At 32.1% G+C, this 26,250-nt stretch overlaps 1 protein-coding gene across 2 annotated transcripts in view; it reads left to right on the top strand.

Moving 5' to 3' along the window:
• LOC140670585 (uncharacterized) overlaps positions 1-26,250 on the top strand; it is a 59,515-nt gene that overhangs the window by 19,679 nt on the left and 13,586 nt on the right. For both annotated transcript variants that reach the window (XM_072901274.1, XM_072901267.1), the window contains exons 2-5: positions 17,533-17,603; positions 20,494-23,725; positions 24,970-25,165; positions 25,523-25,630. In XM_072901274.1, the coding sequence (XP_072757375.1) occupies positions 17,561-17,603; positions 20,494-23,725; positions 24,970-25,165; positions 25,523-25,630 (3,579 nt within the window). In that variant the 5' untranslated portion in view covers positions 17,533-17,560. The remainder of the gene's footprint in view (positions 1-17,532; positions 17,604-20,493; positions 23,726-24,969; positions 25,166-25,522; positions 25,631-26,250) is intronic.

The raw sequence follows: 26,250 nt of genomic DNA, 5'->3' as shown, positions 1-26,250 counted from the left end.
GATTAATTTTACTTAACCTTGTTTAATGTGTGAGCATTTTACTCACATAGAAACAGACGTAATAGATTTTCTCTTCTCTAAAAAAAATAACGATAATTAAAGTATGTAGTTAGTATATAGATAGTATTTTTACTGCGCGCAAAACATTTGATGGAAAAGCTAATTGAGATATCTCTCGGGGAAAAAATATAGGAAGTAAATTGTAGTGTTAACAACAGTTATATACGAGATATCGCAACACATATTCCATTAGCAATATGTTATCCTTTCAACCTTTAACGTTGTAGTGTATTGTTCAGAGTGAAGTAGATATTTCTGTATAAAAATAATTCCACGAATAAAATATTAACAAATATTTTTTTTATTTTTAATTCACAGAAAATACCCCATTACATTATACATTATTTATAATTTTACAAATGCGTGTATATATTGTTAAGAAGAACTTTTGAAAGTCTATGTTTTATCTATATAATTATTTTCAATGTAGAATCATTAATAAAAAATAAAATTTTTAATCCGTTTTATTAAATCTATATTTTTTTCTTATTGAAAGACTCGTAAAGAATTTATGCAAAGAGTTAAAAGTTAAAAGGATTGAAGATTCCTTGCATGTAGCGCAACATGTATATACTGCAAGCTCTTTACATTTTACATCACCGTAAGCTCGTATTTTCGTAATATTTTTGCTTGATATATGTTGAAAAGAAGAATTTTCTATAGAATGTAGGTTCCACCTCGCATGAAAAGCGATTGCCCATCTTGTTTCTTACATGCAATTCTTTTCTTTTACGTCACGTAAATTTTAACTTTCTTTTATGCTCAAATGGTTTATATATATCATTATACTATCTCGTGTGTATTAACTTAAATTATATATCAATTGATACAAATATATGCACAATGAGAGAGAGAGAGAGAGAATCTTACATAATATATAACTTATATATTTACAATGCGTCTTTTCATTTTACTTTATTTAATGTTGTATAAAATTGCTGATAATATATGGGAGACTTGTTAATAAAAAATAAATCTTCTCTTGTAAACTTCTCTTCTAAATTTTCTCTTGTTTACGATATTTACTTAAGCGTGTTTAAGTTATAACACTAGTTTGTTTGCATTAATTAAATTTGATTATATACATAATCGCATTCACAAAACAGCTTGAGACAAAGTTGCACGAGTTGTTTCTTGAATTTCTTTGTTTAAGGATGTCGCTTTTAATTTAATGAAAAATTCTCTCTGTACAATAGCAAAGCGACGGAATGTCTCCCGTATTGTTTCTCGCGATTAGAAATTCTTGCTTTTCATGCATTTTCCTCGCTTTCATATCGGTTAATTAAAAATATTTCACATACAATTATAGTTGTGTAACTAAACCGAGAGTTTTCTCAATTTTCCTAAATGAAATTCTCTCTCTCTTCTCGCCTGCAATATTGATGTATCTCGATGGGAGTTGCAACGCCTTTGGGGAGTATCGAGAACGGTTAGAAACGTCCAACCTATCTCGAAAGTTGCAAAGCATATATATTTTATTTAAAGCTAAAATAGATGTGCTTCGTTTTTCGAGAAAAAACAGCAAATGTTTTCATTCACGAAATATTAGTTTTAGAAATTTGTAAAAATAATTGTCAACATTTTTTTGTATTATTTATTGCATTATTTAAAACTCTATTTTATAATATTGCCAATAATGATAATTTTAACTATATGTATAAACAATACTTAATATAGAAACATTAAATAGAAATATTTAATAGAATATTAATAATTTAATTATGTATTTTAGGTAATACTGCTTTTTAATAAGTGACATTTTAAAAAAGTTTTTAAATTGTAGAAAATAGATAATTTTTATGCAATATTTTTTTAAATATTTTTATTGCGAAAAAACTTGAAAATATAGCACATTCTCTTCTATACACAACCTCTTACTTCAGTTAATTACAGGTATGTATGTACATACGGGTCGTGCGATAGACCTTTCTTTCCTCGTAGTACACCCATTTCCGGCTGCTTTTTCGAAATGTATACATTGACATTACATTTAGGCTTATGTAGGTACTTTGACATGAATCAATACTAAATTTCCGGTGCGATATATATACCTGCTTAAGATTACAAGCGACTAAAGAGAAAGTAGCAACGACATTCTGTGAAATGATTGTCACATATCTTTAAGTTTTCTCGAATATTCTAGCTTGTGTGACTTTTTTTTTATAACTTTTACAACTAAATATATTTTTGTACATTTTTGCACAAAATTTTTTTTGTCATAAAATAGAAAAATAATATACACTACACACGTACATATACATTTTTAATATTAAATAATAAATATTTTGTTGATCGTGTAAATATTGCTTTTAATTAACATGTCAAATACACAGAAAGAGAATTGCAAATAATCTTATCCACTAGAAAAATGTTATTTTCAACGTTTCCAATTTATTGAGAAGTCTGAGTCATCTAGAAAGTCATTGCACTTATGACTTACCTGACTGTACTTTACGAGATTTCGCTACTCGAGAGCACAAATGTTAGAACTGCTGTGATAAGATAAGGCAATGTCATAAACCGCTTTATTGTTGCTGATGATTGGCTTACTTGGCGAACTGCAACGACTCTGTCTATTTTAATCAGTGTCGTATTTGATATTGTATTATCGAATGTAAATATCGGATTATATTAGCATATAATTTTTTTTCAAAAAATCAATAAAAAATAATTCAGACAGTTGATTAATATCTTAATGCATGTGCACAATGTTTACATTGTTAAGGTATCGTAATAAAAGTATTTTTCAATATCACATTAATCATGTTTTTTAATATATAAAGATTTCATTATAAAGCTTTTTAGATGCATATCGGAATAAAGAACGTGCAAGATAAATGACTAGTATTATTCATGTTCGATTTCTGCGTTTGTTGTTCGGTTTGAAAGCGACTGGTAAGTCGCCGTGGCACACATTACGTGTTATGGTCGTACGTGTTAAGGAGAAGCCGGAAGCGTCTATTTTCAATCGCACGTCAACCACGTCCGGTAATTCTCTATATTAGTACCGTACTATTCGAAAGATTCCGTCGTGATTTGTCACGTGAATATATATGCGCGCGCGCGCGCGCCCTATTAAATCAAACACATTGAAGTGGACGTTTATCTCGCTCGCAGATTAACACAATAACGTCGCTAGATAATTCTCTTATTAGGGCGCCAATTTGATACTCGCCACTATGAGGCGATTGTTGTCGTTAGATGAGAAGTATTCAAACGGCACAAGCCTTCAACTATTGATACAACTTAATATACATATAATAATATTGACATAATATTTTATATAATGAGGGAGATTTAGATGATATTAAATATTAATTTTTATGTTAATTGAAACGCTATTAATCCTCAAACTGAACACGTAGGTCTTTCGTGTCCGTGCCATTTTTAATCCACTGTTTTAAAAAAAATATTAATAAAATCTCGAGGTTGGAAACTTATCCAAAAAGAAGTTTGTGTCAAAAGGGACTTATAACTGAAAAGAATTAAACAATTTAAACAGTTTATTTAGTGCAAAGTGTTGGCGAATCTATATAAATCTGAAGCAAACACAAATGACCCACGTATTCGCTTTATGTATATTAAATAAGAAAGGGTGAATAAGTAAATTTTTTTAAAAATATTGTCTTTTTGCTGTTAATTGTTTTTTATAAAAATAAGTTATAAATTTACAATGATAATCTCTCTAAAAAAGAAACAAATTGCTTTAATTTCTATTGTATTCGTTTATTTTCATGCTAAAAGTATCTTTTGTTAATGATAATGAGCAACGAATAGGGGTTGTATATATTAATCAATTTTTATACTGTAGATTGTAATGTAAATTACATTTTGTTTTCACTTTTCTTTCAAATAAATTACCTGAAGATTAAACAACAATTTTTCCTCAGAAAAAACACATTTTTTTATACCTGAAAATTACCCATTTTCGATCATTCAAATAATTATATTTTTTTAAAGCCGTGGACATATAGTATTTTTTTTCGTAAACTTTGAACTTTGAACTAAAAATTCCTGGAAGGCTTTGTGTTCAAAATTATTTTTTCAAATTTTTATATAAAACATCTATGTTTCCAAATCTTGATCTAACAAATAACAAAAATATAGTATTTAAAAATATTTTTCTCTAACTCTACTACATAAACTTTTAGTTTAAACTTAAAAGAAGATGTGTAAATTTTTTGAGAATTTTTTAAGTAATTTTAGAGTACAAAAATTAACTCGGACTCCAGTTATCCACGCATTCAGGATTACGGTGCAAAAACGTGTTCAGTTTGAGGGTTAATAAGTATTACACATAGCAATATTGTATATTACGAATTAATATTACATATAGCGTCATCAAAATAAATAAAACATTAAAACACAGCCTAAAATTATTTTAAATATTTTATTTTTTATATTAATATTAAAATAATAATTATAATGGGAAAAGAATATTGAAGCGTTTTAAATATTTTGTCGGAAAGCACTGATTTTAATACATTTATTTCAATTTAATATAAAAATTGTTGTGCATATATACTATATACATTTTTTTTATTGAAATATTCGGTATATTGTTAAATTAAATTAATATTCAAAGTTTATATTTATAGTCCGTTCTTATTTTAAGACCGGCGTTTTAAATATCGTAAGATGCTCATGCGTCTCTGTGATTGATTTACAACATATTACAAGACTAAATATAATATCAGACTATATAGGCCCAAGTCTTCATTTTAGCGAGTAGGTCAAAGAGATCACTTCCATCACGTCGTCGAACACTGACTACGTGTCTCACGTTTCTTTTCAAGAAGTCGCAATTGACAACGACGGGATCCCGTTACTGATTGCGTCATCAGTATCGTCGGTCGTTATTATTGCCTTTGTCATATTATGATCGTTCAGTTTAATTGCAACGTAGAGAAATGAAATCACACGACGAGATCGGCTTGGTCAACCACGCAACTCTCGTACAATTCGATATCTCGCCACAATGAAAGGTTTTGCACTTCGTCGGAATATATTGCCGCAGAGTCGCATTATCATAGTTATTGCCATTCTTCAAACAGTCTCTATTAATGTCATTGAAATAATTTCTTATTGCAAGGTTGCTCTCTCTTTCTCTTCTTTTGTTTGTCAATGTGAAAGATCTCCAATTTCTTATTAAATGTCACGATTAACTGTGATTTTGTTATACTAAACTTTAAAGTAATACTTTTATAATAAGGGTTTATATAACGCGATAAATTATCTTCATATAACGCTATAGCATAAATTTAAATTTTGTAAAAAAATTTGTGTTTTTTTATAATAAATAATTATTTTTGAATTTTCTACTAATTATATTGATATAATATTTTTTAATTTTGTACTATTAGTAAATAATGGAATCCGCGTTATTCATACAAAGTCTGTTATATTTTTGTACATTAAATCGACGATTTTTATAAAAGCAAGCATTAGATAAATAATAAAACGTTCAAATATTTAATTGGAAATAACATTGTGATATCCATTGTGTATCTATATGTATCGTCTTTGTTGTACGTAGAAAAATTGACGTCAGTCTTTTGAAAGCTTTATATCGTGCACTAGTTATATGCGGCTATAAATATTATATATGTAAGAGGTCTGTAACATAAAAATAATATTTAATATCCCGCAAAAAATAACTCACGATTACAGCGAGCTGATATGAAAAAAATATGCGCTGCGGGTGTAATTACTACCGCAGTTACTACTCGTAATTACTTTTGAAATAATTGTACGAACACCAATCTATCTTTTTATAATTAAAACTTTCCACTTTTTATTTTCATATGCTTAAAAACGTGGGAGAGAGATTTAAAATGTTTAAATTTTTTTGTATAGATATATCTGACACAGATATTTAATCAATTATCGTATTAAAATGAAAATAATTTTTTCCGCGAATGAGAAGTTACGGATTTGGCACTCTTAAATTATCATAATATATATTAATTATATAATATTGCCAGTTCAACAGGTATACATGTATATATATATATGCGTTTTTATGAATGTCGATGCCATGTCATTTTCAAAAAGCTTCGGAAACCAAGTTTTTCGAAAAATATTATGAATATTATCGACTAAGGCATTATTGCCTTAACCCGTAGCATAATATTATTTCAGTAGCAGCATATTCATTACCGTGCGATAATATTACGTCGTGTAATATTTATCTACACGATGGCTAAGCTCCTGAAAGGTAATTAAGGACGGACAGATAATCATTGTCGCAGAACTTTATTTATACTTTTTTCCGCATTAAGATAATATTTAATTTAAAGAGATGCTTTATACACAGTTTATATATTTTAATTTAAAGAGATGCTTTATACACAATATATATTGCTACGCAAATATATACGCATTATATGCGTAAAAGTTATTATTAAGTTTCATTATATTATATCTTTATTTATCTTTCTCTTCAATTTGTGATTATAGTCCCAGGAGCATTCTTTTTATAATTTGTTTTTATTATATACTTTTAATTTATGGCTATCGGTAGTAATATCCGATTATATATTATGTAATTGTATACTTTATGCATGTTGCAAACGTAATGGACGTAATATGCAAATAATTTAATTTTAATAAACTTATAATTGCAAAAAAACAATAGATTGCATCTGCAAATGCATTAATTAATTGATGAGGTAAAATTAATATTAATATTGCAACTGGCGTAACATATACAAACTATTTATTAAATGAAATTTTAATGAAAGCATATACTGCAGATCTGTGTTGCATTGTGGTCGCTGTGTGTTACGATTAATCCAACTTTCACTACTTTGCAAAAATGAAACCGCACTTCCTGACGGACATTGCGCGTTATGCTTCGCTTTCCTTTGTATCAGTAATATAGCACACAATCAAAATAATTATTTATGCTGTTAATGCTGTACTAGAAAATAAATTAAAAATTGATTAAAAGAAGACGACAATATCAACCTTTTAGTCACAACAAGATTATAACGTAATTTCTGAAATTTCTGAAAGAAAAAATAAAAAATTTGGAGCTCGAATAAATTTTATATTAATTATTTTTTATTTTTAATGACATTCTTTAAATTTTTAAAAATATATTTTGAAATATATCTAATTTAATAACAAAAATAATTATTACCATCTATTAAAGCTTAATGAATAATGTGCACGATTTTCTGATTTATGCGTATAAATACATCAATACATATATAATTGTATATGCATACAATAATAATATGAATTAATAGTGATTATATATTATTACAGCTTAAAATTGTGAGAAAATTTCGCTGAGTATTCAAATATTCTCCAGAAATAAACATAAGTATGATTTACAATGCTGACACTAAACACTCTTGCTCAGCACTAATCCTAATTATCGGTGTTGATTTTTAAATATTCAATGGGCGGATACATTGATGTAATAATAAACATGAATGTCGGGCATTACAGAACAAAGGGTATCCAGCGATAATAATGAGGCACGTTGCGATTAATCGCGCGATTCAACTCTGCGGAAACATCCTGGGAACATTTTCCACGGAGCGACTGTCGTTGTGACGGCTTTGCGCGAACAATGCTCTCCCTGTGCCGGTAATTCGCGGTCCCCATTGCTATTTTGTAATTTGCTTTCGCGCAACGTGAGTGACGTTACTTGCCTGTGACACAATGAGTACGTCGGCTTTATGGAAGATCGCATTACACTGTTGCACTTCTAATTAGTAGCAGCAGGAAAAGCAAGAGGAATGATGACCGAGAGAGAGAGAGAGAGAGAGAGAGAGAGAGAGAGAGAGAGATGCACCAGAATGCATGTTCAGTAGGTACTAATAAATTAGCGAAACTGAAAATCTTACATTTTGTGAACAGTATAATAAGGTGTAGTTCATTTTTCGATTTTTTTCCACATTCCATAATTTTTTATAGAAATAATAAATGTGTAATTTAACTATTTATACCAATAAAATATATGCACTAACAATAAGTCATGTAAATCATATTTTAAAGATATGTAAACCGATACAGAGAGATTCTTTGTATATTTATTATTAAATCAAACATAAAATTATAGTTGAGTTTATTCTTGTTTATCTCAAAAAAATTTTAGGTTTCAAAAGTTTTTAGTATTTGAGCCTTTTATGTTACCTGAATGAATTAATATTATTATTATTATTATTATATAATAAAAGAATATTTAATAAAGAATACAGTCGGACCTCTTATCCTACGACATTTTCGGTCCGGAATCTTCCCCTTAAACCTCTGATTCTACGACAAAAATTTGGGAGTGGAGATATAATTCCCCTTTCGCGGTCGTAGCATGAGAGGATTTTTTGTCGTAGGATAAGAGGGTCGTAGGATAAGAGGTCCGACTGTACTATAAAGAATATTAAATAAACACGTGTAATATTATGATAGAATATCAATATATGAAGATATGTAATATATACGTTTGAAACAATTTTCTCTTAATTTGTCATCATATATATCTCTTTGAAGTGTATATCTTTGACATTGAAACTGAACTGACGCTGTATGAAAAATGATACAAGTATTTCTATTATATAAATAGGAATCCCGCGTGCGTGCAGCATTGAATTTTTTTTGTCTCATCGAAACTATGTCAGTTTTAATTCCCAAGTCATTTCAGGGACGTATGAGCAAGGCAGTACGTATACAGAATTTAGATGCGTCTAATTTGCATATGAAATCTGATATACTTTCTCAGAGGCAAACATTCTCGCGCGACATGACGTGACCTAACAGGCAGCGCAAACAAACTAAAGGAGCATAATGGGACGTCATTGTTCGGCAACGCAAGACAAGGCCGTGACTCGTCATTGGATAATTGGACACTCGTATTCGTATACTCGTACACGTATCTGCGCACTGGTGCTACTGATGCAAGGATCATCGTGACATGATGGCTCTACGGAACGATCCAATCCGCGCGGGACACTTGACAATAAAAACACTGAATAAACAGGAGTGATTTAAAAAAATGGAACGACCGAGATGTCATTCAGATTAAATTGGGACACGATGGTGATAGCGTGTTTTTGCGATATCAGCAATTATCTGATAACGTGACGTCATCCTATTACAAGAATAAAACCATATCTCTGATTATGATTAGCCAAAGATACTTTTTTTTTTTTTTTTTTTTTTTTTTAAATTACATAAGATTGCAATTAAAATTATTATTTGCAATTGATTACACGTGCTTTGAAATTATTATGTATCTTATATAACTGTAAAGAATTAATTAAATTCAAAGAGATATGATTTATGAAAACTGCGCGAAAATGAGAGAGAAGAGAGAAATTCTAATATGATTTATTTATAATTCACGAATACACAGATACATATGTATCCATTATTACTTATTATTATTCGCATTATCTTAAATTTAACAAAACGTAAGATATTAATTTAATTGCCAGTTTCTCAAGTTATGAATTTTATTTAACGGAAATACATTTCTTTAATATGTGCAAGTGAGTTCCATTTATTAAGAAAAACAAAAAGAAGCAATGCTAGACTAGACCAGAATAGACTTTCATAAACTTAAAGTACCTGTTTAAACGGCACTTGACCGGGAACTTTCGAAGCTGTTAGCTGGTCGTTTATATTTGCAATCGAGCATTGCGGTTCAACTAACTTTAACGTGGATTTAGCGATCAAACGGAAACACGTCAGTCGGGCAAACACGAAGGCAGTGGGTGCGCTCTTTTCCGACATTTCAGCCAATAAAGAGAGAGAGAGAGAGAGAGAGAGAGAAAAATAAATTATTACAACGTTGTAGAGAGAGACGCAATGTGTTCCTCTACTAGTGTTGCCAAACGAACCAGAAAAATAGCACGATTGCCATTTCCTCGTCTAGAGTACAATCGATAGAAAACATTCACTATTGTCTGTAAAAGAAAAAAAAGAGAAAAATTCTTTTGGTGTTTAATGAAAGTTTTTTCCGCTTCTAGAAACTTGGTATATTTAAAGAAAGGAATTTAATGAAAAGCATGAAAAATGTGACAAATGTTACAAATTCGCCAAAATTTAATTTAAAACACTTTTTAAATAACAATTTTTTGAAGTATGTTTTTTACAAAATAATTATAGCAAAAAAGTTTAGGAGCATGTAAAAAATAATTTTTCTAAATCTTTCTTAGGAATACAAAGAAGAAAAAATGTAAATAATATGGCGCGGATTAAATTTACCTTTTGGAGATCTCTCTAAACAAAAATATTGAGCAATTATCTAACACAAGGATAAAAATTAATATAAAAACTTGTTAAAATTTTGTTCTTTTTGAAATCCTATTCACTATTATAAGGCAATCTATTACAATCAATATCTGCGTTCAATTTTTTTTTATCTCGCATAATGATTTACAATTTCCAAACGCATTTGCAGATTAATTTGCAAGCCCGATGTTTCCGCGTAACCATATCCGTAAAATGCAGTGCATAATTGGTCATCAATGCAAATTTGTCGCGACTGGCAGCACAAACGCGGGTGGAAATGCGACGACAAACAATGGAAGCCGGCCGTGAACGAACGAATCGATATCCGAGTGTCGTTCCGTCATCGATTGACATTCACGTTGTTGCATGCCGTTATTGAGAATTCAATTGACAACACTCGCAGTCCACTCCCTCGCGCACCACGTGGTTTTATTTTACCGACGCAATGCGTAACACGTTGTCGTTTACGAGAACGATTCTGCGTCGATCCTGTTCGATGTCACATCAATCGATACACGACCCGTATCGTTTAATAATAGAATGTAATAATATTCAACACATTTATATACCAATTTATATACGGATTCTGAACCGTGTAATTTTATTAATTTCATGTTTTTTTTTTTAATAATTGAATTACGTGAAAAATATTTTCTCTCGAGAGTCTTCGTAATTGGATTACACGGTGCACCGATCGAAATTAAAATTAATAAAGCTTCATAAGCGTATTTGTTCTGGTTTATTTCGCATTTTTCGTACTGTTTGTTAAAATATATATATACATATATATATAGATTGATTGAGATAGAAATATACGCCAGCTATTTTCCTGAATAACTTTTTTATGCGGAATTATAATAATTGATTTACGTACGTCGGTTATTCTTGAAAACTCATATTTAAAAAAATTGACAAAAAGAATTTTAGTTTCCCTAATATTTAGAATATTAGGGAAACAATTATTACGCCACATCTTTCAACAAAAAACCGCCAACACCATTCGAGCAAACTGGTTTTTCTTCGCCCTAGCACCCGCTCCGCGGTCACAAAGCACCAAGGCATCGCGACGGACGTTCAAGTTAGTGGAGCATACAACCGCGCGTCGTATCCGGTGAAACATCACGAAGCGAACAACCGCGGCCGACAATGAAGCACCAAGGGGGAGGAACAGGTGGTCACGCATCGCTAACTCGCCATGCTTGAGACTGATGGTTTTTTCTCAGAGACGCGCCCGGTCAAGCACCCCCGGTGCGGGAATGTAAATTTACCGAGATGAAAGAGAGAGAGAGAGAGAGAGAGAGAGAGAAAGAAAGGGAAAGAAGAACGACTTCTAAATACTACTTTCATCGTGAGAAAAACAAATATATTAGGAAGCACAATTAATTTATCTCGCCATAAAAAATTGTAAAAAGAGAAAAGACGTGTGATCGCCTTTCGTGACCGACAGACCCAGTAATAAAATGTTTTTTTTTTTTTTTTTTTTTTTTAGAAAATATGGGAAATTTATAAAGCTTAAAATTATTACTCTGTTTAAAAATAAATGATTATTGACTGTAAATCACGTGACTAGATTTGCTATGCTGAATGTAAATTATTATATTTTAATGAAGCAACAACAACTTCAAATGAAAATCGTACGTTTGTCATAAAACTGAAATTTGCTCTATAAAGAATGCATCTCTTATTTAAACTTGTAAATTATTATAGCAAATGTCGCGAGAGTAAAGAGGAAGAAATTTTAATATTTCCTTCAAGTTAGTATCGAATGCCGTTAAAGACGGAACTTTTCATCGTTGACTTTCTGTAATTTGCGATTTTGTTACATTCGAAAGTCTTTGAATTTTACTATGTATCTAGAACGACGTTTATGAGTTTCGCTATGACTCTTAAAGAAAAGAAAATGCGTTCTTACACACATAAAGATGCCGCTGCGATATGGTGAAAAAACATATACTCTCGAGATATGAGCATCTTCTATTTTTCTTTGTAAAGATTTTTCTTTATTAAAAAATGCAGAACGCAGGGTATTCACCGACAGAAGCATTGATGAAAATTATTAGAAAACTTTATCTACGTCAAACTTTGTGATAATCGATTTCATGTCAGAGTTTCGCGAAATTAAAACGCGGATTTTTATACGCAAATTTGTCGTATGATCGACGTCGCACGCGAGTTATTTTTTTTTTTTTTTTTTTTTTTATTTTTCCGAGACAGGGGAGAAAGTATACGCTGTGTAAAAATTCACACGGACAAATTGCAACCGAGCATTCCTTCATGCAACAATGAGTCCCTAACTGTCCGCGAGTCGCTAGTAGTTCTATTAACATGTAAATGAAGGAAGTTGAGGAACGCGCGAATTCTCAGACAACTCATGTATGTGTATGCACACGGGACGCGTTACATCTGGAGGAACGAGAAGATGAGACGGAAGGTGGTTTATACGCTTGATCGTCGAGAAATGCGTTTCAGCGATGACGATGGATCAGTTCAACGCCGGGATAATACATAGCTCTTCGTGTTTTCGCTGCTTTTCGTAACGCATCGCTCCGTGCAGCCGAGAGAAAGTGCACAGCGTTTTCCTCCGCTCTTTTCACCGATAAAAACTTTTACATCTAATTGTAAGCCAAGGAGCTTAATCTTCATTTGGCTAATCTTCATGTATTTAATTTAATATGTAAAACCTCTGAAGCAAAAATATTAACTTTCGCCGGGTGTTTCTTATTTAATAATTAATACTTAAATTATTTAATATTTAACGATTAAATTTTTATCTTCCAAATAAATAAATAGATAAGTGTGATAATAAATAGAAATTACGTTAATTGCGTTGGAGAAGTTATCCGAATCATGAACGACTTTTTTTGCCATTTCTTTGTAAATGTACAATTTGAAATTTAAAAACAAATTATTCGTTATTACATCTGACAGATTTATTCAGTTTGAAAAAATATTGCAATGGACGCATTTTGTGTGACACAGAATATTCGCTACCGTGATTCATATAACTCGGCATTTAAAAGAATTATAGCAAACTTTCTACTATCTCTTCCGATACGTTTCACGTTCCGGAGAAACGTGAATAGCATGGCCCAATTCGCGGCGAAAAAAAGATTTTTCACGATGAAAAACGGAAAAGTGCTTCAATCAACGAAGACAAAGGCTGCAAGATCGATGTTGGAAAATGCGTCCTTTATATATTCTCGCTTTTCGCGAGCCAGTGACTGCCATTGAACCGTCATCTATTGTACGCGTACTGCTTTATGTTGCTAACCAAAATCCTAGTGACAGTATTCATCGTAATGTAACTGATAGAAAATAAATGTTACTACTATTTTATAAAGTATAACATAACTATTACAAACTATTTATAACATAACAATTATAATAAAGTATAACATATACAATATAAAATTTAAAAATTCTTTGAATTATTAACATTAATTGTTAATAATACTATGCCATCAATATCTCGTACACAAATCATGGTTTTGTTAAATTATTGTTTTAAATATACTTCCTTTTTTTTCACATATCGCTATATTGTATTATAGCAAGATTTTATTTTTATTACATAAATTGTTACTAGTTATCATATTTTTAATAAGTCATAATTAATCTTGACACAATAAGTTATCCATTTGACAGTACAGTTTTTTAACATTTTTTATTTAACCGATATATCTTAAATACAACAGTGTCATAAATAATTTTGTTGAAGACAAATATATTTGCTGGAAGTTAAAAGCAAATAGCATTGATTTTCTATGATTTCCTATGCACGAGAAAATGTAAATAGACTCCATTTACCAATATCTAAACGCTCGTATATAACGCGTATCGTTGAGTGAAACATTGGGTTACAATAACCGTACAAACGCGACGTTCGATATTTGGTCTATTTGGGTCACGATAAACAGCGGGATCCAAAGTTCTAGACAAACATCCAGAATCGGCACTCGACAAAGCCGATACCTCTATTTGTCAGGTACAAAGAGATCGAATTCGATGCATGAATGAACACGTATGTACAAAATTGTTGCATGATGAGAAACTGTAGACTTTGTGTACCTCGGGGCGACAGCCTAACTTGTGCTAATCTAATTGACGAGCCTTGAGGTCGACCTCCTTTGGTACCGCTACTCTGGCTGAACGATGATCCCTGCAGGCTACATCGTAGATACGACGATGTAACGCAACAAATCTCATACATATATCTATGTTATGTTCGCATGACTAACAAGAGAACCTCGTGAACTCGAAATTTCTGATATTGATGAAACTTTATACGCGTGGAGGGAATAAATAGATGAATTGAGACATTTTTAGTTGCTGCTTAGAAACGTAAAATCATCCGCTTCATATATGTGATAGAATGACTTTATTCGATATATTTCGAAGATTATGCGAGATATTAAAAAGTGTTTTATACAACTTTCATGACAAAACAACTCTATTTAATCGCATTAATAAAATTTAGAAAAAAGTTTTCTAAAGATTTTAAAAAAAAATTGTTTTCAAAATTTTTATTAATGTAGTTAAAAGTTAGAAATGTTTTTATCATAAAACTTTGATATAAAACATTTTTAATGGATTTGCGAGTCTTTTGTAAGAGCGCAAAGTACATATCACACTTTGATATCTTTCCCATTTAATGATGTGATCCCTTCGTGCATTAATTAATTGCGCAAAAGCTTTCAAAATTCTTCATTAACCTCATCTTTTCTCTTTGACGTATGTAAAATTTATTCTTCTCAACACTTATAAAATATATATATATATATACCTTATTGTTTCATTTATTTTACAAAATATAAAATATAGAATATTAGTTTTTGTTTTCAACTCTCATAAAAACGACACGGTCTTTTTTTTTCGTAATATAATTTTCTTTGAGGAACACGACGGCGGTTTCTGTAACTTTTCTAGAAAATTTTATCTACTTTTATCTACATTCTTTTCCAACAGCCTTAATACTAATCTATATATTTATCTATATACAATGTTTATTAAGAAGAACAAATGTTTCCTTTAAACTGCGATTCTTTATAAAAGCAACTACTGAAGAAAGAAGTTGAAACCTTTCGAAATGAATATCATGGTTTATTCATGATACGTAATTTACATAATAAAATCTGCAAAATTTTACATTTTTGGTGATCACGCGCGAGCCATTAGCTAAACGATACAATTGAATCGATCAAAGCGTAATTACGTTATAGACACACGCGCCTCGGGTCTCGTTCGCCTGTTCTAGCTAGGAATGTGCGCTGACGCATCTCGCAACTATTTTCCCATGCAAGTGCGTATGGTGTAATAACTAAAGACATGTATTTGCTGAAAACACTTAAGTCGCGATATGTTAGCAAATCCACCGCATGCGCCGTTAATTACGCGACTAGACAGATTCTGTCAGGAAACATCGAGACTCGCACCTACTCTAACGTCTTTATTTATGCTGACGTTATGATTTTCGATTGCCGTGGTCTGGTTTTATGATGCATCCGCTTATGCGAACATTCTCGGCACACTCGCCACAAAGATACTATGAGATTTAATGGACACTTTGGACGTACTCTCCTTGGTGCTTCGCTCCTGAATTAATAAGGAAATACGGAACAAGCTCTCGCCACGATGTACTCTAAAACAGGACGATAAAATGGAATATGGTTTCATGAGGCAAAGATATAGCTCAGTTTATTAGAGTAATTTGGCTCGTTGAGCGAAATAATGATATACTTTACACATACAGTAAAAAAATAAATAGAAATAAAATTTTATGTAATACATCAAAGACGGTTTTTTTGTGATTTCAAATTAACATAATATAATATTTTAGATTATAGTCTAAAACAGAATTTTAGATAAAGAAAGAAGGATTTTACATAAAATATTTTTGTCAGATACTCAAATATTTAATAAGTATATTTAATCAGATAACCGCGAGATTTCAAATATATTTAAATTATATTTTTTTTTCCATTTTTGCCATTATTAATGATTTTATTATATGAATTATTGACCGACTTCATTTAAGTCTCCAACATAATATACGGATTTGTGCGATTGATTTAATGTAACACATCAAAATTAATTTTTCTTATAATAGTTATAATTGGCTAGTGTAGTCTTTAAATTTGTAGAGAACAGAAATATATCATATTGTACTTTCTACGATTACTTTCTACAATTAAATTAAAGCTAGATACGTATTCAATATCCGCACGTTGCTACAACGAGCGTGTTTATATAATACAATAAACGAGCCGTTAAATTGTATCTCATTTTATGGTAATTAAATAATTTTGGACTTTAGTCCAATATTTTATTTTTTTTACTTTATTGATTAAACATAAAAAAAAATATTGCTTTTGTGAAATTTTGGCAAGAAACATGCTACCATCCTCTCTATATTATATAAATATCATATAATTTATATCGTATAATTAATATGTTATATATATACACAGACAAATCTTCTTTTACGAAATTGAATTTGATATTAAACTATTTTAATGCAAATTCAAAAGACTATCGAGAGATATGTATCCTTGACCGAAATACTGTATCTTCGTGCAACATGGTTGGAAACGCGGGATGAAAACTTTTAATAAAGCTTGCGCGCTGCATTGCGGTCTGGAGTTTTATGTTATACTCCCTAAGGTAAGCAGGCTCGTGAACGAGGTCATCCTTACAATGTTGAAAAATGTGCCTGAGTATATAGCGAATTGTATTCATTTCCAAGTTCTTGATCGACGTCTTTTTTTCTTCCTTTCTTTCGAATTTTATTCAACAGCATATACATCATGCACATACTGATATTACATTCTACAAGATAAAATATTCATAGAAGAGTAATCTTTTTTGTGTATGTCATAATTTTATATTTTAATAAAACTATTTTTATAAATATAATATCTCACAATCAGTATATATATATATATATATATATATAGAATAAATATCATTGTTAATCTTTGTCTAGCAAAAAATATTTATTACAATATATAGCTTTACGTATGAAGGTACAAAATTTTGTTTATATAAATTATTAATTTATTCTTATATAAATTTAACGATTTGCATTATGCAAGTAGTATTTGACAGTTACATGAAAACATATAATATTAAAATATTTTGTGGATAGATATTTATAATGTCCGTTAAACATATATTTCTACATCCACGTGGTATGCAAGTGAAATAATATTACAATAATATTTGTTGCAGAACGAGCGAGGAGGTCTAACGGACAGAAATGATTCGCGGAAGAACGTCTATCCTCATATTGGGATGTATAGGTGAGTTTTAGTCACCATGAAAAGACGTCGTTAAATCTTCCACTTTTATTTTTCACGATATGCACAAGAGAAATAGGTCGCGTTCTGAAATAGCGTGCATTATTATCCGGAAGAAAGGAACGGTTCTAAGCGGATTTATGCACGCAATTTTTTATTTTTATGTCGTATTGCGCGCGACGGCGGTATTGCCGTCGTCAAAGAGAATGGGCGAGTATCTCTCGGCTTGCATCCTGTTGCATTGTGAACTCATGATGTAAAGCCTGCCAATCGAGGTGACTGTACCAAGTACTGTTAGCTTTACTGCAGCGCGCCCGCCTGCAAGTTAACTGTAACTCGCAGCTTAACAACAAAATCTTCCATCTCGCCTTCTGCCGTCGTGCAATCCATCGGTTCGTCCCCCTTTCATTTATAGCGAATGTTGCCGTTCTGATCTAAATTTAATCCTTCAAGTACATACATACACGCATCGGCTAGACTGTGATATATCGTATAGTCTAGGGTCTAGGTAGAAATCTCAAATAAATATTTGCACAGATACGTACATATTAAATCTCTCACATATATTTATTTATACAAAAAATATCGATGTGTTTTTAAAAAGAATTTTCTGAATTTTCGTCGATGAATTAAAGTCTGCTTATGACAGAAATTTTATAAATTTAATTAATTAGCTAGAATATTTATAAAAAAACACGTTTTAATAAACGATGATGCAATAAATGTCAACAATTATTTTAATGATTCCAAAATTAATTAAATGTGAATACTTAAATATTTGTCAACTGTTTGAGTGAAAAAACTTAAATAACACAAACGTCATAGACACACACGTCACTTTATAAACATTAGAACTAATTAACATTTCATTTAAATTTATCATTGAACAAAACTCGTTGTAATTGTACAGGCAGTACTGTGAAAATTCTCAGCAATTATTAAAAGTGTTGTGTTTGTAAAATGGAAGAATTAGAAAGCATTCATTATTCTATTATTAAAAGACTTAGGCTAGACAAATATAAGCTCGTAATTAATTAAATTTTTGTATTAACTTTATTTTTATGTGAATTATTATTCATTTTTGTTTCTTTTATAATTTTTCTGCGATGTATAATAATAATGTAAAGAATTGAAAAACAAACATTTTGAATATCAAACATTGCAAATCTGAAAGAGAATAAATAAAAATATATATTCTAGAGAATGTATATAGGAAGTATATACTTTACGAAATAAAGAGAGATTTATCTGTGTACGAAACAACTCGGCTTCTATGGAAAATCTATATTTCGCTATAAAATCTTTAATACCCGTCGGAAATGCAAATCGAGTAGCGTCGAGAGTATCAAAGTCAGGTGGAAAATTTTCGCTGCGAATCTCTGTGGGCGCGGCAATAAAATAAATATTTATCCCGACGCTCTCTTTCGACGAGCGAATAGTCGTCGTGTATCGACGTGGATCAGCGAGACACGAGGACACACATTCGAAGCCTGCATAATTCCGAGGTCTGCTTATATATTCAAACGCATATATTCGTTGCACGGGCTTTCAATTTCCCGTAGAACTGTATCGTAGAGACCCGTGTGAATAGCTACGAAAGTACCCGCCGGCAATTCCATGGACAACCGGTTTTTCCCTGATCCATTAAACGCCTCATCTACGCTCGTCACATTTTTATTTTTACGCCTCGGTCGCGAAACCAGTTGTCGTTGTTGTTGACTTCTGTTTTCGTGCGTCAGCGAACGCGCTTATTGCGAGGGTCATTATCATAAATCACCATTTTATTGTCAAACGTAACATTGATGGAAATTAATTTGTTAATGGAAATTTTTCCGCGTATCTCCTTGAAAGTACAAATGTTTTACAAAGTTATAATATGAATTACATAAATAAATCACGATAAAAAATAAATGATAATATAAGATATGCAATTGGAGTAAAGATGATTGAAGTAGTCATTATATTGGGAAAATAAAATTAAACGGATAAAAAATTAAGTTAGACAAATGGCGAGTAAGAGCAAACGCTGTAATTAGTGCGCAAAAATTTTTATTCTAACAATAAGTAACTATTTAATCTATTATACTAACGTACGTTTCGGTCAATTTTATTGACCTTCTTCAGCGCAAAAGTACAAAAACAGATGAGAGAAAAAAACATGGGTTTTTTAAGCCATATAACTGTACATTAACTTATCATTAAATAGCACCAGTAAATAATTATACGAAACTTTAGGAAAAGTTAAACATCATTATGTAGTCGATCGGTTAAAATTAAACATGAAGTTTGATTATAAGAAATTGTTGAGTTGATGTGTTTTCCTTTGGTTAGTAGGCAAGAAGTGACACGTCAAATAGATTGACTCGTCAAATTAAAAATAAAAATAATAGATTGAAAATCTGTATTGAAATAATTAAAAATCAACTCACAATTTCACTAGTTGATAAAAAATTTGTAGAAGATACAATGTGTTAAATTGTAACTTACATAAATGCTCCAAAATTTCTTAACTATATAAAAATGTTTAACGATGGACTGATCTTATGATAATGGTAAAAGAGTCGACAGTTATATCTTTAAAATCATGAATAATAACAAACAAAGTCTTTCAGGTTGTTTAGATTTTCGGTAATTTATTTATAATATTTAGATATGAAGAGTTTAAACATTCTGTGTCTGTTTGTAAATTTATACTGTTTATTTTTATGAATATCATCTCTGAGGTCAATCTTTTGTTATATAAAAAACTTTCTCTATGCAAAATTTTAAAATCTTCCCAATCACATCTTATGATTAGACTCTAATCTATGGGTAGTAATAACTAAATTATTTTTATTATTAAACGACAAAATTAAACACAGTTCTAAAATTAAAACTAAACTATGTTATTCAGGAACCTTTCTACTATTGTTTGGCAATGTGGTCGCGGAATTTACGGAAGCGTCCAGTGTGACGTCAGAGAAATCTGATTTTCAAAAAGCATTGACTCCTCAAGAAGCTACGACGATCTTAACAAGGACCTCAATCTATCAGAATCAATCAATCACGGAAAAAGATGGACGTAATATCGATGTGGCGAACGAAAAGACAGATAATGAGAAAAATGGATCACATGACAGTGTCAACGGTAAGGACGCGACACATGCAAATTCGACAAAATCGAACGACGAGTCCGAGGGTTCGTCGTCGTCGTCAGATGGGAACAGAAAGCCGAAACATGAAGACATCGCCGCTGAGAGCTCCGGGAAAAGCACCAGCACGAAAGTCATCTCTGAAGACGCTCTCAGACTCTCCAGCACGAACGAACTGACTGTAACAACCACGAAGCTGACTTTCAATGACTCGAAGCAGGATGGTAAAAAGAACCCTGGAAATGTTACACTTGTAGAATATTCTAACCGTGAAGGAATATCCGATACAACCATCTCTCCAAGTTTGAAAGGAAAAATTGTCGACGAAAAATTAAGCACGAATCTTATGAAAACATCAGAATCAAGACACGAAGAGGGACAATCCTCTGTCAAGAATGAAGAGAAAAGAAATGTTACTGCAAGTAAACAAGAAATAACGACCGTTAGATCTATCGGAGGAGACCTCTCTTCGATGTATTCGAAATCAGTAATCGAAGACGAAAAAAAGGATAAAATTATAAAGTCCGAAAAGGAGATTATTTCGAAAAGCGAATCAAAGAAGAACAAAGATATCTCGGGTGATTTGAAGATGGAGGGTCATGAATTAGATCGAGAAGTGACTACGGCGAGCGAGATTCAGCGCGAGGATCCTTCAAGATCCAAAAAAAATGCAAGCTATTTAGGGACAACGGCATCCGAAGCATTTGATCTGGAAAAAATTGATGAAAAGAAATACGAAGGAACTACCATTTCGTTAATTAACGACACGAACATAAACTTTATGTACAATATTGTTACTGTATTATGGGATGAGCCTAAAATTAACTCGAGTAATCGCTCCATCGACACTAAAGAATCGCGCGGGAAAAATGATCCGAAAGAAGAGATAGAAGTCGTTAAGAATGTGAGCCATCAACCGACTTTGAGGATCGTATCCACCGCAAACGACACCGCAAAAAACGATTCGCACTTTAATGAATTGGATACCCAGGAGGCGGCCATCAAGAGGAAAGACGAGATTGGCGCCGGAAACAAAAACCACGAACAAAATTCCTCTTCTGTCAACACCACCATCGAGAGTATAGATGGTACGGAAGAACGGAAATCAATAGGGAAACCTGAGAGTCAGGTAAAATTGCCCGAAACAACGACTCAAAGCAATCGACTTGAAGGACGTACTTCATTCATTGGTGAGGCCATTCCTAGTCCTGTTCCGCAAGGCCGAACTATCGGTTTTTCCAGAGTTAACGAGTTCCCGAACATTGAAGTAAAATCTACAGCTCCGATAAAAATCGACGAAAAAGTCGAAGCATCATCGGTCACTCCGAGTTTGCGCAACAATTCCAGCACGGAAAGAATAGATCAGAAACCTTACCCTTACCTGAAATCCAGCAGGGAATCGTTGCAAATGACAACGGAAATCAATTTGAAATTGAAGAATGAAGGCGTTACTGAGGAAACATCAGCTTACGAAAACACGATTGGAAAAGGCGAATCCGAAAAGAAGTTTGTCGTTACGGAACCTTCGGTTGTGATCGAAAATAGTATTCAGCAACAGAAACTGGATAAGAAAAATATTAACAAATCCGCGAATTCCACGACGGAAACCATTTCCTCATCAGTGACGATGATACCGATTTCAGTTATTAGACCGATGAACGAAACTTCTCCTGAGAAATTGAACAACAGTTTAAATAAAACCGCGAAGGTGAGAGGTTCGGGATCGAACGACAATGACGTGTCAGGTGTAAAAGAGGCAGAGAAAGTGACTGAAATTAGAAGCGAAGGTTACGATGTGACCGGAAACGGAATAACGGAAGTCAGTTCGACTCCGAACGGCAAGGAAGTAAAATCACACTCCGGCGAAACGACGGAATCAACAACTTTGCGTTCCACGAAAATGCCGAATACATCAAAGACGATTCCTCTGAATACGGACATTCAGATGGAACCGGAAGAAGCTATGATGATACGATCAACTCTCGTTGTCACCGAATCCACATTAGTTCCTTTAGATAAAGACGTGACCCCGCAAGCGAACAAGTCTGCAATTTTGATGACGTCAGCAGTGGATATTAGCACCGTCGCGACGGTTTCCGAAAATTTCACGGAATCGACAACGAAGGCGAATGTCACCTTCCTTCCTCCGCAGTCTTCCTCGACCGTTAATCGAACTACCGAATCTCCGTACGCCACGTTAAACCCCGACGAGTCGCGAATTCCAACAACTACGTCTATCCAAATCGAATTCGTCAGTCTCATGGAAGCAGTCTCTTCGGTGAATAACACGACTGAGGGAAACATGGAAGGACGAACTTTCGAGGAACAGACAATGTCTTCGAATACCACGACAATGCGAGATTCATCCAATAATTCAACGAACGAGACTATTACTACGACGAAATCTGAGGAGTCTACCGAACTCCCGATAACCACCGAAGACGGTGCCTCGACGACGGATCAAGTATCAATCGTCCAACGCAACAACGAAACTGTCGAAGCCAGAGATCCTTCAGTTACTCAGACCGCTTCTGAAGACCAAAGCAGTCGCACGGAATTCAGCAAGTACTCCGAAGTTACTGTAAGTGTTATTGATCTCATGAGCACCACCGCAGGCGCTGATACCGCAGCAGCCTCCAGCGTTACTCAAGATCCTTCAGAATCTAAGGACTCAAGTTCCGACGCGAACGTCACCGAGACGTCCGCCCCAGGCACGATGGAACTTCCGCCGAATTCGGGCGTCACGACCAACGCCACGAAGAGCTTTTCAGTTCCGTTCGCCACAAGCACCGTGGAAACGAGAATTCTCTGGAGTACATCTAGTTTCACGGAACTGCCTGACGAAGAGACAACGGAAAATATCCAGATTTTATTACCGGACGAGATCACGTTGCTAGTTAAAATTGTCATCGAAGGTACTCTGCACGAGGTCTGTTCACGGCTCCAGGACTTGAAGGAGACGATTGCAGATATTCTCACAAACGGCATGGACAAGTAAGTGTTTCATGATATTTTTTTTTTTTTTTTTTTTTTTTATTCCAAGCAAATTTTCTTGTCACAAATCTATTATACTAATATTATACTTATATCGCGTAATTAAATATTTAATAAATAGCTAACTATTTTCAATTATGTTAAAATCGTCTTAGAATTCGCTGAAGAACATGTCATTTTAAGGACATCAGGTTGTTTTTAATCACCCTGTATTTCACTTCTTCGATTTCGGTCGTTATTTAATCGATTAGAATCCGGTACCTTCGTTAGAATACCGGGACTTTCGTTTGAATCTTCGTACAAGTCAACAAGGAAGCCAGGATGAAGCCAGGATGAAGTCAGGATGAACGCCCTAAGACTCAAAGAAAAAAATGTTTTTTATCGAATGCTTTTATAATGGAGACAAAGATATTGAGACGTATCATGAATTTAATAGTAAATATTGATTTAAAGAAGTTGGAAAAACGAACCTGTACATTCATGTCAGAAGTATGTTTTTGATATAATTTTTATCTCTTTCTCGTCCTGACATCATCCATAATTCCTGACATAATGAATAAACACATTGTGCTGGATATTTATGTTTTTATTTATTTTTGAAATAAAAAAAATAAAGATAAATAAAAATTAAAAGAAGAAATTAATAAAAATATTTCAAAATTGGAAATAAAAAATTTTTATTTATTTTTAATTGTATTAAGTTTTCGCAAACGATTGTAGTTTTGTACCGATTTTGATGCATAACATTTTGAAAATATGTAATCAAATTTTGGCTTTTTATAATGTATGTATATTTAAATTATTAAAATATTATTATATTTTTTTTATGGTAAATACTTATGGTAATAAAAAGGACCAGTCTCTTTTACAATATGATGTTTTATTTATTTCAGCTTACTTATTGCGAAGTAATAACCATTTACTTTCAAAACAATTCAAATAGTTACCTATTATGTATTGTTATAATAGCAGTATTATTTTATAAATGTAAATATCCGGCAATTTTAAATTGTATAGCAATGATAAATGTATAGTTGAGAATTATAGATTTACATTTCAAATTTATAGAGAATCTGCAAATTTATTTTAACATAAAATGACATTCTTTGCAGCACATAAGTTATTTTGTTTATATCAAAGCTTAAAAATTCTGAATAAAATATGTTTGGTTAAAAAAAAATAATAAAAAATTCAATCAACATATTCAATGTTCGCTACATATTATGTAATTATTTGTCTTGCAGACGTGTATTGCCAAAGCAAATAATGATCCATCAAAACCCTTGTCCCGAGCCGGCAAATTCATCTCTAACATCCATGGACGGTTCTCTAACTTCGATCTTGGTTTATGTTGTTGATGAGGATAACAAATTTGACGCCGCCATGACGAAGATTCTACCAAGTTTATACAAGGTGTCTCATCCCAACTTCCCAGTGAGAGTAAGTTGAAAACGGCGGAGGAGATCGGGCGCGAATTAGAATATATTATATACAATAACTGTATGTGCTGGATCCTATCGAACATCAGCGAAAGTCTATTATTAACTCTTGTGCTTTGACATGTCTCATTAAAATTTAATATTTCCGTTGATCAGCCGAGAATCTTTCATCAACTCGGGAGTAATTCTCGGTTATCGTTAAAGATATTTCTCTTTAACGAAGCGCTCCTTCTCTGTTACATCATGATTGATCGATGTTACGTCGTATGAAAGTTATTAAAATTATATTCGATCAGACATCCAGTATAATCGATGGAGCTTTTTTATTAAATTTCCTCAGGTCATTGGTTCTTTTCAGATACACAAATTTCTTTTGGTACCGGAAGCAGATTCCGGAAACGCAATAGCTGTCGTCGTGGTCTCTTCTGTGGCCTTCATTTGTCTCCTACTTCTAGCGGGACTCCTGGTAAGCATTTCTCTCATTTATTTTTAATTTATTTTCAATAGCCTCGAAAATAGAGATATCTATTATATTTGACTCTTGACAAATATAGGGTAAACTAGGGTATGATGGCCGTATACGCGGAAAAAATGGCCACAGGCTGTAATTTTATTTTCAATAATCGCTACATAGTGCGCTTTTCTAATCATTATCAAAGATAATCGATATTTACAGTAGTTTATGTGCATACATTATTCGAAATAACGATATTGTGAATCTTATATCATATTTTTACTTTTGATTACCTGCAAAGTTTTTCACTTGTTCACTAAAAACCATTATAACGTCGAATAAATCATAGTTAAGCTATCGTAATCGACGTTAGACATATTATAAAGACATGTAAATTGTTATATGATCTATAATTTTTATTTTCGTTTTCACTATTTTTTAAAAATAAATATTATGGACATCTTTTTTTTTAAAGTTGGGTATGATGACCAATGCTTACGTTGTACTATTTTGATAATGTAAAATTTTTATTAAATATTTTCCTTTCAATTTCGATAATATTACGTAATTTAAGCTTCAGTGAAGATATGCCAAGCATTATTAAAAAAATAACAAAAATAAAAGTATATTTT

Source organism: Anoplolepis gracilipes, chromosome 1 (assembly GCF_047496725.1).
Source record: "Anoplolepis gracilipes chromosome 1, ASM4749672v1, whole genome shotgun sequence".
Classification (NCBI taxonomy): Eukaryota; Metazoa; Arthropoda; class Insecta; order Hymenoptera; family Formicidae; genus Anoplolepis; species Anoplolepis gracilipes.
Note: the sequence above shows the minus strand (reverse complement) of the source record. Positions and strands in the feature narration are given on the sequence as shown.